The sequence below is a fragment of the Felis catus genome, chromosome D3 (genome assembly GCF_018350175.1).
Source record: "Felis catus isolate Fca126 chromosome D3, F.catus_Fca126_mat1.0, whole genome shotgun sequence".
In the NCBI taxonomy this organism is placed as follows: Eukaryota; Metazoa; Chordata; class Mammalia; order Carnivora; family Felidae; genus Felis; species Felis catus.
The window spans coordinates 65,938,413-65,952,664 of NC_058379.1; the positions used below are offsets into that span (position 1 = coordinate 65,938,413).

At 44.2% G+C, this 14,252-nt stretch overlaps 1 protein-coding gene across 3 annotated transcripts in view; it reads left to right on the top strand.

The window, feature by feature from the left end:
• The window catches only part of SLC14A2 (solute carrier family 14 member 2), a 500,849-nt gene that overhangs the window by 460,372 nt on the left and 26,225 nt on the right, over positions 1-14,252 (top strand). For all 3 annotated transcript variants that reach the window (XM_023241947.2, XM_045042185.1, XM_045042187.1), the window contains 5 exons: positions 2,331-2,523; positions 6,459-6,606; positions 7,666-7,800; positions 9,069-9,118; positions 9,622-9,796. In XM_023241947.2, coding sequence (XP_023097715.2) covers positions 2,331-2,523; positions 6,459-6,606; positions 7,666-7,800; positions 9,069-9,118; positions 9,622-9,796 — 701 coding nt within the window. The remainder of the gene's footprint in view (positions 1-2,330; positions 2,524-6,458; positions 6,607-7,665; positions 7,801-9,068; positions 9,119-9,621; positions 9,797-14,252) is intronic.

The following is a 14,252-nucleotide window of genomic DNA, read 5'->3' on the forward strand; positions in this document are numbered from 1 at the left end:
TAAAAGGCACTTGCCATCTGAACATCTAGTGAAGGACGTTGCAGACAGCGGTGGTGGCATGTGCAGACCCCAGCTGGAGGAGTGCCCCATGTTCAGGAAACAAGACCAGCAGGGGCTTATGCCCAATGAATGAAGGAGGAATGGAGGAGGTGAAGGCAGAAGTAAATGAGGGCTAGACCCTGTTTGCTTTGAGGATCCAGTAGGCTTTTGTATTTTTATTACAACTGTGATGGGAAGCAGTTAAAGGGTTTTAAGCAGAGATGTGATAGGATATGGTTTAAATTTAAACAAAACGCTCTGCTTGCCTTGTGGAGAATGGATTTTAACTGGAGCAAGAGCGGATGCTGGAAGCAGAGTCAGGAACTCACAGAGAGATGAGAGTGGTCTGGACAAGGGTGATACACAGGAAGGTGGTTGGGTTTAGGATGTATTTTAAGGAAGGTAAAGGCAACAAGACTCTCTGGGAGGCTGTGGAGTTTGGGGGGTGGGGAAGAAAAGAGGATTCAGTACACTCCTATAGTTTGCCTGAGCACCTGGATTGATGGACAAGACTAAGAGAAAAACAGGTTGGTGGTAGGAGACAAGGTGTAAATCAAGAGTTCTGACAGACATATTAGGCTATAGACTTCCAAGTAGACATGTTGACAAGGTAACTGGATGTACAAATCCAGAACTTTGATATGGTCAAGATTTGGAGGGCAGAAGTATACAGAAGACATTTTGTCCATGGGACTAAAAGATATCACCCAGAAAAAGAAGATGAAGAGAAGACCCAAGGCCGAGCCATAGGATATTCCAGTATCTAGATGACTGGGAGAAGAGAGAAAGAACCACGAAGAAGTGACAAGGAGCAGCTGGAGAAGTAGGAAGAAAGCTAAGAAAGGGCAGTATCATGGTAGCCCTGACAGAAAATATTTCAATCCAGTTGGAGCATCCGATTATCAAATGAAGGGAGCAGGGAATGGCCATAGATTTGGTAGGATAGATGTCATTAGTGAACTGGACAAGAGCCACTTGCATGGCATGGAAAGAACACACACCTGATTGGAGTGGATTTAGGAAAGAAAGGGAGTGGAAAGATTGACCATAGCAATCTGTTGAGGAATATTTGTTATGAACAAGGGCAGGGAAGTGGGGCAAAATAGCCAGAGGGGACATCGGATTAGAGGAGGAGGGTGTTAATAGGAAGAAGATACTAAAGCATTTTGTAAACTTATGAGAGTGTTCCAGAGATAAAGGAGAGACTGCACCTGCAGGAGAGAGAGGAGAGAATTGCAAGAGTGAAGTCTTTGAGACAGATTGGATCTTGAAGCACAAGAGTAAGAATTGGCTCAATAAAGAAAGAGGATTACTTTCATTATGTGACAAAGGCAGAGAGGAAAACTATGTAGGAGCTGGGCAATTGGAGTGTAGAGCTTACGGTTGGGAAAATGAAACATTTCTCATCTTGTCATTTCTATTCTTTTATTCTCAACAAGCTGGAGAGTTAATTTGCATGGACTGTGTAGTAGGATTTTCAGGCAGTCATAAATGCCCATTGGAGACTCAAGGTCATGAATTAAAGGTAGACCAGTCAGCCAGATCATGTGATTTCATGTTTTGTCCCAACAGCTCTTTGAGTGTGAAGACGTAGGGTGTTAAGTGTCTACGGTGGCTTGTCCTTTCGAGGAAACTAAAGTTCAGGGAGATCATTACCTAATGCTGCTCACTCAGACTATAAATGTAGGAGTTAGGATTTGCACCCAGCTACATCTGCTTCCAACATGCCTGCTTCTCCCAAGGAAGAGGCCGAGAAAAGAGAGGACACAAACAACTGAAGGTTTCATCTTCATGTGGTGGCTTCCAGAGTAGCTCAAAGCACTTCAGCTGAATCAAACCCACACATTACCTTTGTGCCATAGCAGCTGCCTCCTCCAAGACCAGGCTTCTAAAATGTTATCACAGTGCAGGAGAATAGCTGTTGTACATCCTGATGATTCAAGGGCAATACACATTATTTTCTAAGGATTACGTTTTGTTTAATTTTCTTGGTTTAAGAAACAAGCAAATATTTAAATTATAAAGGTTTATATTCAAGTATTATATTTGCTATTCAAGTATAATTTATAATATATTCAAGTATATTTATACTTTAAAAATGCATCTCTCAAAGATTCACCTTAAATGGAACACCTTATCCCCAGTCCCAGATAAATGGACCACTAAGGTCTCAAAGGAGCCAGGAATGGCTGGGCCAAGGACAGGGGGGCATCATGGACAGAGCTGACGAGACAAGATGCTGTAGACCTAAGGATGAGCACAGATTAACCCTTTGTCTTGCTCATCTTCAGCCCAGTTCTTTCCAGTGCCTTGAATTCCATCTTCAGCAAGTGGGACCTTCCTGTCTTCACGCTGCCCTTCAACATTGCTATGACCCTGTACCTGGCAGCCACCGGCCACTACAACCTCTTCTTCCCCACAACACTGGTGGAGCCTGTGTCTTCAGTGCCCAATATCACCTGGACAGAGATGGAGATGCCCTTGGTAAGTTACCCAATGGCAGATGAGTGGGGACCCCTGCTTATACCACACACCTTCTTGATAACTGGTTTGTGGATTATCCAGGCTCTCAGCTTCTCCAGATGCATCTCCACCAGATGATGGTCATAGTAGAGAACAGGACAGAGAAAAAGGCTGCTGTGCTTTCAACAAACCCTCACTGAAGGTCTGATATGTACCAGGCACTTTATCAGACACTAGGAATACACGGGGAATAAAAGGACAACAACTTCTCTGCCCTTGTGAAGTGTACTCTCTGTACAGGGAAACAGACAGTAAATAAGTGCATAGGTCAGTACCAAGTTAATTATGCAGAATGGTAGGGTTCAGGGAAAAATACTCAAGAAGGTGGATGGTTGGGTGAAGGGGCCAGATACTAAAACAAATGTTTAAAATTAGGGTTTTAAAGGTCTTATCAAGAGAAGATAGGGATGAATTTTCATGTACTTTCCATATCAGTGACTTTCAAGCAGGGGTGACTTTGCCCTCCTGGAGGGAGGAGGCAAAATTTAGACTGGGGGGAGGGGTGCTACTGGTATCAAAAAGTCAGGGATGCCACCAAACATGCTACTATTCACAAGACAGCCCTCCCCATAACCAAGAATTATCTAGCCCCAAATGTCAATAAATATCGAAGTTGAGAAACCCTGCTTCACATCCAACTATCACAAATGTACATATTCATTTGTTCTACCAATCTCTAGACACTTCGGATAAAGGGATATAATAAAAACCTAACACAAGATTAAATAGACAGAATTGTAAAATTTGGCCTTGTTCATGAACAATAGAGAGAGCTAACAGCTAAGGCTACGGCAAGCTTATTACGTATCAGACACTGTTCCAAGCCCTTGACTTCTGGACTTAATTTAACCCTCCTAATAGCCCAATGCTGTAAGTACTATCATCATTCCCATTCACAGATGAGAAAACTAAGGCACAGAGAAGGTTAGCTGCCCAAGCTCAAACTGCTGCTAGTGCCTGAATATAAAACCCAGGCAGCCTGATGTAGAGCCCAGGCTTTGACCCATCACCCACTTAGTCCCAGGTGAGACAGACACCCTCATCTGGAACAACCACAGTGAGGTGAAACCTGCTTCTCAATGCAGTCCACCCCTCATTAGGTACCGTGAAGTATTAGAGAGCTCTTTACCTTCCTCAGAAATCTGTCCCCCTCCATCTTTCACCCATTGGTTCTAACTCGGCTGTTTAGAGTAATTCAGAATATTATTTCTATGATTGCCTTTTGAATACTTGCACATAGAACTACATCCTCAGTATTGTTTATGTAGTCTGCTTTCCCAGCCCTCACCACCCAGCTGAGCCCATCATCAAGATGGGCTGCTGGGGGCTCAGCTCCAGGGCCACCACTTGTGGGTGGGGAGGACAGTTCAGGGGTTTCAGGGTCAGCCACACTCGGACCTGAAGCTATCAGAAAAGGAAAGTCTTCCCTGCCCCTAGTGCAAATGCTAACTATGCAAAACCTTTTTGAATATTTTGTCTTTTCAAAGTTTTGTCTGGGGCAGGGGCTGGAGGGGCATCAGAGTCAGGGTTAGGATCTAAATCCAAGAGAATGGAAAAGACAGAAGCCTGCATTGGAGGGAAAGCCCACTGTCTCAAGTAGAAAATGGCAGGGGCAGGAGCAGGGACAAAGCTCTAACTCTGAGGGGACTGTCAGTGATCATCAGCTGGCAGTTAGGCACATTGCCATAAGGGCACAGACCTGCAGTCCCTGAGCCCTACCCATGAGGCAGAGTCCCAGTAACAGCCTCGGGGGCATGGGCGCTGCCCATGGAGCCTCCCACCCTCCCCACTGAGGGGCACAGGATGGAGACGGCCACCTGCGAGAGATGCCTCTCATTCATCTTCAAAGTAAACAGAAAGTGGCAGCATGCAAATCCATATACCCTGAGGCACAAGCTCACCCACCACACCACTACTTTCACAGTGGGCTCCTTCTCTTCCACACCATCCAGGTCCCAACTCCCCTTCCCTCCTTGTCTTTTAAACAATGATGAGAATGACTTCCTTTTTGTTTAACTGGCCTTTCTTGTTACTAGAGGATTGTCGAGAGTAGGCAGTAGGAAGGATGCAGGGGCTCAGTAAATTTCCATGCACACCCGACTGCCCTTCACACCTTCACCCCAGGGTGTTGGAGAGCAGGTGGAAGGGAGGGGTGCCACCCCAGGGCCACAGTTCACCAAGCTAAAATATGGATCCCGGCAGAGGAAGGTGCTTTCTGAGCCCAGACTCTGTTCTGAGGCTACTTGTCCCTCATTCTTCTCATTCTTGACTGCTTGGGCTTCAAATCTGTGTTCCCAGACAGCAAGGGGGAAGTTGGAACCCCCTTTACATCCTGCATGCCTCAGACTTTGGGAAGTCATGGAATATTTATTGAGTACATTTTCAACCAGTACCCCACACTTAAGCTGAGTTCCCTGAACTGGCAGAAAGCATTCTCAGGGTTCCTTTAAATAAGATGCACACCCCCATCATTCCTGGCATGAGGCTCTAGGCTCTGGCCCAGACAGTGCTTGGTAATTGAAAGGCCACCCATCCAGAGACCAGGATGGGCAAAGCTTAAAAAGCTCTGTGGGACTCAAACACTGTTCTCTAAAGAAATCAGACTGACTCCAGAATTAAATCAGGTTGTTAAAAAGTACAAAATTTCACCCAAAGGGAGATGTGCAATTAATTTCCAACATCTACAGCAGGTCATGTATAACTAACTCAGTGGTCCCCAAACTCAGTTGCACTTGGGAATCTCCTGAGGCCCTGGTCATGCCCCATACCAGTTAAATCACAATGTCTAAGGAGGAGCCAGTCATCAAATTTTTTTTCTAGGATTTCCAGTGTACAGCAAAGTTTGGAAACTGCTGAGCTAATCAATACATATTTATTAAGCACCTATTATGTACCCAGCCATCAAGGAGCCTGGCCCTCAAAGAGGTCACATGACATAGTAATAGAGCAAAGACAGCAGAATTTTAAAGGTGGGAGATTATCTGCTATGGCAGCCTTCTCATGTTACAGAAAAGGGCACCAGAGCCCAGCATGAGGAAGTGACATACCCACCATCATTCCATGAGCTTGTGCAAAACTCCCCTGAAAGCTGGAGCCCTCAGCTCCCAGGCCAATACTCTTCCCTAGCCTGCCAATCTCCCTCCTCTCCTTCAGGCCCTCCTCTGTCAGATGTAGATGGTTCAGCTTGGGCAGAAAAAGGGCCATCTGACTCCCAAATTAGCCATCTACAATTACAACACCCTCAAATGACTCTCAAACTCGGGGATGTTTGGCTTTATTCTGTTTTCCAATGGTATACATATTATCTTTCTACAAATGCTAAGTGATCCTCGAGCAGGAGAAATGCCACCTCCTTCCCAGAGCCCCATAATACCCTAGGTAGCTCTGAATGTGCAGCAACCACCTCTAGACTAGGGGTCAAGCTCAGAGGCTCTAGCCTGGCCTTAGCCACCAATGATCTGGGTGACCTTTGACGAAATCAATCATCAAAATGGCCTAGAATATTTCCAGTATTCCTGGAATACCTGTAGGATGTCAGAGGTCTGGTGGAAATCCCCTAGTGCCCTGAAACTTCCAATGGCATTCTCAGGAGAGGGTGCCCTCTGGTTCTCTCAAAGCTCCTCCTCTCAAAGCAGAAGCCATGTGTCTTTCAGAAGCACCTGTGTTGGGAGGGTTTTGCATGGGGGATGCCAGATGCCTGCTAGGTGGTGGAGTGAGGAGCTATTTGTTCCAGCTCATGTCCTTCCTCCCAAGTTCTCTTCCACGCTAGAGGGCACCGCCATCCTCCCGTTCCAACCCATTACCCCCACCAGGAATGGCTTTGTCCTGACCCTAAGGCCTGCTCTTTTCATTATGTGCCCACACTCCAGTGACCCCAGATTCTGTTGACTTTGCAGCTGCTACAAGCCATCCCCATCGGGGTTGGCCAGGTGTATGGCTGTGACAATCCCTGGACAGGCGGCGTGTTCCTGGTGGCTCTGTTCATCTCCTCGCCACTCATCTGCCTGCATGCAGCCATTGGCTCAATTGTGGGGATGCTAGCAGGTAGGACAGGGTCCCCTCTCTGCAGGGAGGACCTTGGGATAATTTTCCTGAGGTCATTCCATCCCTGCACAGGGCAAATAATCTAGACTTGTTATCTTCACTGGTGTTTTTGAACATTGTCAGGGGAGAGACTTATTTTTCCCTTTCTTGATTTTCCAAAGTGAGCAGACTGCCGCAGCAGGATATGTGGGGAGACGCAAGGGGCTGAAGACCTCATTGGCTACCTGAGCCCCTGGGAGCTGAGGGGTGGAAGGAAAGGGAGGGTCACTCAGAGGCCTGGAGAGCAGTAACAGATGGAGGAGTATAAATGACCCAGTGCTTTGAAATTTGGAGTAAACTAAAAGAAAACAATTTCTCAAAAACTGTATTCCTATTTGACAAATGTGATTTAATATTTCTGCATGTAGGCATATGTATATACATGCATTTATATATGTAAATATGCACAGTAGAGCCAGAAATTGGAGTCGGGCATATAGGACTAGGATCCTGTTGACTCATTCCAATGTTTTTCAAAAACATCTTGGAAGCAGAACTTTAAAAAAATCACTTGAAAATAATTTTGAATTTATCAAAAAATTATAAAAGTAAAAATGGTACATGAAGCACCCATAAATTCTTTGCCTGATTCACCTGTTGTTCACATCCTGTACTTCTATTTGTCTATCTCTATACATCTGTATGTGTATATACATACTTTTCCTCAACCATTTGAAGCAGACCTTTTTCACTTGAAAAGTTTCTTGCTAAAAATGCAGCTACTCGGGCCAAAGGTGTGGAGAATACCTAGAATCCCAACGCCTTGACCTCCTCTCACCCTGAAAGTAGTCACACCTCTGTGTGAAATCTTCAAGCCACAGTTTGGGAACCACTGCTGTCCTCTTGTTGCTGGTTCCTGAAGACCAGATGCCATTTCTAGAGGCTCTTTTGATGGGATGGGGGAGGAGTGTGGGGAGGGGATAGCAGGAGTGAGGCCATCCTGAGAGATGGCACCAGCCACGAGGTGGCCTTTGTGTGGGGACGCAGAACTGGCCAGAAATGTCACACCTTGTTCCACAGCCCTGACGGTGGCCACGCCCTTCGAGACCATCTACATGGGCCTCTGGAGCTACAACTGTGTCCTCTCCTGCATCGCCATAGGGGGCATGTTCTACGCCCTCACCTGGCAGACGCACCTGCTGGCCCTCGTCTGTGGTGGGTATTTGGGGAAGCTGACCACCAGGTCACTCTGCAATTCCTTCCTTCCCTCCCTACTTGATTATGCAAGACCCATGAGGAACATTAATTGGAACTTGGTAGCAGTTCTAGAAGGACCTATGGCTTGGGTCCCAATGAGGGACTTGAGGTTCCTCTTCTGTGAAATGGAGTCACAACCATGCTTACTGTTTTTTATTGACACAGTGTTGTAAGTTTCCAAGGAGACACAGCTACTGAGGGCAGAAGCAAGATTCAAACCCCAGCCTCATCTTTCCCCCAGTTTTCCTGCCCCGGAGTTACTTACGTTTTCTGGAAACAGCAGGACTTTAATAAACAAAACTGGAGACAAGTAAAGGGCAGAATAACATTCAGAAGAACTTTTTCCCCATTCATATGTGGAGACTGTAAATGACTTCCATGTATGTCTCTTGTATTCCCCTCAGCAGCCAGCAAGGAGACAGTAGGCTCGGTAAATATCTGTCAAGTCAGAAGTGCCAGATATTTTGAAGCTAAGACTGTAACTGCCTTTGGTCTTTGGAGAAGTGGCACATTCCTGTGGCTAGAACCATCTGGGAAGGCTTTGCAGGGAGGACAGGGTTTATCTCAACCCTTCCAGGATGGGAATTGGGTAGGTAGAGACAGGGGAAGAAGGTGTTCTGGACAGAGGAACAGAAAGAGCAAAAATGCAGGGGCATAAGAAGCTTGTCCAGAAGCACAAGGGCGTGGTTGAGCTCCCCTACCTGTCCTGGGGGCCACACCCTACAGTGAACCCCGAAGCCTGGATCCTAGGGACAAGCTCACAGACCAGTAAGGTCCAGTTCTGGTGAGGCTTGGTGCAGGTCCAACAAGTTCTATCAGGGCCGCTCAGAATCTTGGATGGGAGGAGCCTTGTTGGGGGTTCATATAGTCTGACCACTCATTCCTAAAACAGATGATAATCCAGCCACACACCCCCAAGGTCAGCGTGGACAAGCAAAAAATACTTACTGACCCCTGACTATATGCAAGGCCACCATAGAAGTGCGGAGGAGATAGAAGGCTTTAATCTCTGCCCTCAGAACACAGTCTGGTGGGAGATTGGCCACACCTACCTGCAAAAAAAAAAAAAAAAAAAAAAGCTACCATAATAATGTCAGGCAAATATGCCAGATGTCAGGATGTGGTGAGACACCAAGGCTGCTGGAGACAGTATAGGACCCCTGCCCTGGGGAAGAGGTGGGGACAAACCCTGGGAAGCTGACTCCATGGTCCTTGTTTTTCCACAGCCCTGTTCTGTGCATACATGGGAGCAGCCCTGTCCAACATAATGTCGGTGGTAAGTTTGGATTCTTCTGAACATGCCTGTCCCAGCCAGGGCTTTAGGACATTTACAGTTTGTGAAAGAATCCTGAGTGCATTCTGGTAGCTTGTATCCACACAATGCCTTTGTCAAGGTTTATCCAGGACAAATGTCCAGAGAAGGACTGGAAATTGCATATATGTGCCTCTGAAGTGTGTTGGAGGTGGCTGTGTGTGCGCACAAAAGAGTGGTATAACCAGCAGTGGAGAACCTAGATGGACAGATGGAGGTACTTGTGTGTGGCTGGATATGGGAAGTCGTACCTAGGCTGATTTTCAACTCCATCATTAAAAGATTCTGATTGTGCCCAAAGGTACCAATATCTCAGATTCCTAGACCAAACTAACCTTATCTTATGAACCTGAAAACCGATGTCATCAATAGGGAAGGATCCCCATCCTCAGCTGCTACCACAGCCTTCTCCCCCAGGGTCCCTGGAGCCTAGGACCATTTTCAGACCCCAATGCTTTTGCTTCCAGATTGGTGTGCCGTCAGGCACCTGGGCCTTCTGCCTCTCCACCCTCATCTTCCTGCTCCTGACAACCAACAACCCTGCCATCTATAAGCTCCCACTCAGCAAAGTCACCTACCCAGAGGCCAACCGCATCTACTACCTGACAGTGAAGAACATTGAAGAAGAGAAGTCCCCCAGCGGTGACTAGCCCATTTCTAGGCTGAAATGCTCTTTGCCTGGACCTGGTGTCTGCTCCCTGTGGTCTCAACTCTGGGTCAATCAGCAACAGCACTCACCTTCTGTGCCTCTCCTTGCACCTGTGTAACCAAACACACCTGTACCTCCCTTATCCTGATGGCTGATTTTTCTCTCTCTGCACAGATCACCATAACTATCCATGTGTGACATTAGAGAATGTTGGTATGAGCTTGCTGGAGTTAGAAGTAAGACATGTGCTTTAAATGTCATTGTCTTAAAGCAAAAACGTTTCTATTTAGTCTTTTGGGAAGATGATTACAAGATGATCTTCTTGGCATGTTTAACTAAATAATAGATGCTGTAAAATTGAACTTGCTGAGTGGTTCCTAGGCAGATACAGAAACAGTGTGTGGAAATTCAGGGGATATGCACAAAGAGTTGAAGGTGCCTTAGTGCACTTAGCTAGTGGTTGATGGGCACACCCAGCTTTACAAAAAAGAGGAATTTCACACTGATAGACTGTTAAAGTCAAAAGAGATAATTAGGGAATTGGGAGTGTCTAAATAGGATATTTCAAACATTCATTGGTCAGAGGAAAGGGCAAGATGATATCTAATAGCAGGAAGCAATTAATAAAGATTAGAATCCCATATATAAGTTTTATTATGGAGGATAAAATTATGAAGGATAAGCATTTCTTAGTATAAGTCAAACCAGCAACTTTGAGTAGAGATCTCAATTGAGAAAAGTATCTGATTTCAATGTGTGAAAATCTGGGGAAATTTATTTCATTTTCCTATTTGCTTATGGGTGTTGGAAGCTTTATCAAGTCTGTGATACTTAAAACAAATGGTTAGCCTGAGTAGGACCAACAATTATCCATGAATTTCATACTTTAACTTCCCAATTACAGCCATTAGCTTACATTCAGTCTTTATATGTAGATCAGGGCTCAGCAAACTTTTTCTGGAAAGAGTCAAATAGTAAATACTTTTTATTCTGTCTATAGAAAGACTCACTTGTGTCATTATAGCATGAAACAGTCTTGGACAACATATAAATGAATGAACATGGTTGTATTCCAAGAAGACTCTATTAAACAAACAAACTAGTTTGGACCCAAAAGCTGAACTTAGCCAGTGCCTGACATGGATGCTCACCATAATAATGGTTAGGAGCTTGTGGGCAGCAGGCCCATAGGACATCACCAAATTCTTTACAACAGACAGCCACATAACCATTTATATGCTGGGTGATACTGGAAGCTTTTTAGGAAAGTGAGATTACTATGACCAGAATCTGGAAGATCTGAGGCTCTTTGATAGACCCCAGGCACTAGGGGCTACAGTTTTAAACAGGCTCTCCTTCCACGGAAATGTCTGGGAGCCATTCCCTAAGCTTCCCCCTCCTCCATTCCCTCACTCTGTTTCCACCTCTGCCAACAGGCATACCACCATGAGAGCGGGGGAGAAACCTGACCTTTAGTACAGGAGTTTCCAGCAGGAAGAGCAGGGAGGCTCCTAGAATCCCAAGCTTGGAGGGGAGTAGTGGTGAGGGCCAGAGGGTCCTGCCATTCTGAGATGCATGAGCCCCTCTATACAAAGGATGGGGGCTTCAGTTCCCTGCCAGGCTTCCAGGCAGGACTAAATTACCCAAAAGGGAGGGGAGAGCCACCCCCAAAACATTCTAACAAGAAATAACAGAACCAGTTGACCTGTTCATTCATTATGGACAATTGCACCTGGAAACCTACTTAAGCCCAGGAGACTCTTCACCCCAAGAACTGGATCTGATGGGAGCTGTGTTTAAACTGTGCTTTGTATTGGATTTCCAGGACAGGAAAACTATTTGGCGGTGTATATATGTATGTGTGTGTGTACTTGGACAAGAGTGTCTCTTGTCCGTTTCTTTCTCACCCCATGTCTCTGTCATTAACAAGGTCCACTTCAGTTACAGGTATTGGGTTTTTTTTCCTCCCAAGTTCCCACTTTCACCCCTGTAGAAATTAAATGTTAACTGCATTGCCAGCTGTCAAACTCAATGAAGAAACATGGATAAAAGCTACGTGGTTCAGAAAAAGGAAAAATTATGTTCAGCAAAAACCATAGGGCCTCAGAAATTCTATAATACACTATAATAAAGATGGCCAGATATGTAGGTAGAAATAGGAAAACACCTACTAATTTAAAATAAGAAAGAACTGTCTGGATGAAGTATTGTGAATCACTGAATTCTTGCCAAGAGATGTTGTCCAGGAGTGATGAAATGTTTTCAAAAGACATCTTTTGGGATTAAGAGGCAGAAAATCGATGGTATTTCCCCAATGTGGTCAAACAGGCTCCTCCTGGAGCAGAACAAATCTTATTAAGCCAGCCTGGTGGGCAGATGCTTTGTGTCTCTCATGAGCATGGAGAAGGGTGGGGCAGAAATGAGAATTCCCCATCCCTCTAAGAAAAGTCAGCCCTATGCAGGTCCTGTGCGTGGGCCATAAACAGATGCCCAGATGTCCTCTGAAATAGCCCAAATAGTGATAGGGGGGTTGGAGAACTCCCTGCAGTGACCTTGTCCTGACTTCACCAGCTCCTTCCCATCCCACTGCCCCCCTGGATGAGTAGGGGCAGGAGCTTTAACAGCAGAGACACTACCACCAACATGAGGTTGCACAGGAGCGAGCCACCAGGAGAGAAGGAGAAGAGATTTGGGGTACACAACCCAGCTGCTTTGCTGCTATCATCCTAAACTCCAGGCAGCAGCTCTTGGGTGCACAAATGGTAGTTGGACGTAAATATGGCTGAACATAAATAGGCATTAAAAAGAGAAGGAATGTATGTTGGGCATCAAGGGACAGTAGAGGAGGTGCTGTCCTAACCTGTCCCAATCACACCCCCCTCCCTGTCTCCACTATTCCCTCCTCAGACCTTCTCATTTCCTCCCTCTGACCTCATCATCCCCACCCCCTTTCCAGTCTCCTCTACTCCTCATGGAAAAGCTCCACTGTCTGCCATGAAACAGTGTCGTTCTGCTGTATTTTTAAATGATCAATCTCAGCTCATCTTTCAGTCTTGTCTATGATAACTGACATAGCCAAGTTCCATAGTCAAGTTCTCTACGTCTTCTTGGTCAAAACTTCAGTTTGTTTGCTAAGAAATAATGCATCTTCTTTAGATGTAAACCAATGTTGCCATAGTGTTACTCATAATGTTCTCATACAGTAATTTTAATCTGTCCTGTATCTATGGCTCTCCTTTCTCTTTCCAGTCTTATGGAATTTTGCTCTCTCTTCCCTAATCAAGTATGTGAGGGGTTCATCCATTTTATTGTCTTCTTCAAAGAAGCAGTTTGAGATTCATTCGTCCTTTCTACAGTTTGGTTTGTTTTCTATTTTATTGATTTCTTTTTCCTGTTTTCCCATGATTTATTTAAATGTTCATTTTCTCCTAATGTTTTAAAATTGATGTGAAGTTTCTTCATTTTACATCTTTCTCCTTAACAACAAAGGCATTTTAAGGCTATTAATTTCCCCCTGAGTACAACTATAGCTGTGTGATATAGGTTTTGGAATAAAGTATTCTACTTTAATCAGTTTTTAAATAGTTTGTAATTTTGGTTTTGATTTCTCTTTGGTCCAAAAATTATTTAATGTATTGGTTAATTTCTAGCACTTGGGATCTTTTGATATATTTTAATTTTGTATATCTAGTTTTATTAGATTATGTGCAGAGAGGATGGCCTGTAAAACCTCTATTTTAAAATTATATGAATCTCTCTTTGTAGCCAAGTACTTGATTGATTTTGGAGATAAAAAATGCAAATTTTTGATTTGAAGGAAATACATATTAAATTTATTTATTAATTGCATCATTCAGTTCTTCTATGTGCTTGTTTATTTTTTGTCTATAGGATCTTAATTCTGAAAAGAGTTTATTAAAATTCAACTATAATTGTATAGTTTCATGAAACTCTCTGCATTTTTATGACATTTGTCTCAAATATTTAGCAACTACCTTGTTTGGTGCCCATTGACTATAACTGTCATTGATTTTTCATAAATATTATCTTTTACTATTACATGCTACCTATTTCTATCCTCATTCATGCTTTTAACTTTATTCCAACCTGACATTAATGTTGCCATACCTATTTTTCTTCCTAGTGTTTTCTTATCCCTTTGTTTCAACCTTCATCATTTTCTTTTAACTGTATTTCTTAAAAATAGCATTTAGCAAAGTTTTTGTATTTAACCTAATCTTAGTGTTTCTATAATTTAATAGGATAATTTAATCTCTTCCTATTTAGTGTAACCATCAATATGCTGGTTTTACTTCTTCCACCTTACTTTATTTTGTACCATTTATTTGTGATTACTGCTTTTGCTTTTTCAGTTTCCTCATTTGGCAAGTTTGATCACATTATCATCTTTTTCTTTCTTTCCTTTGTTCATTTGGAAGATCTACCATT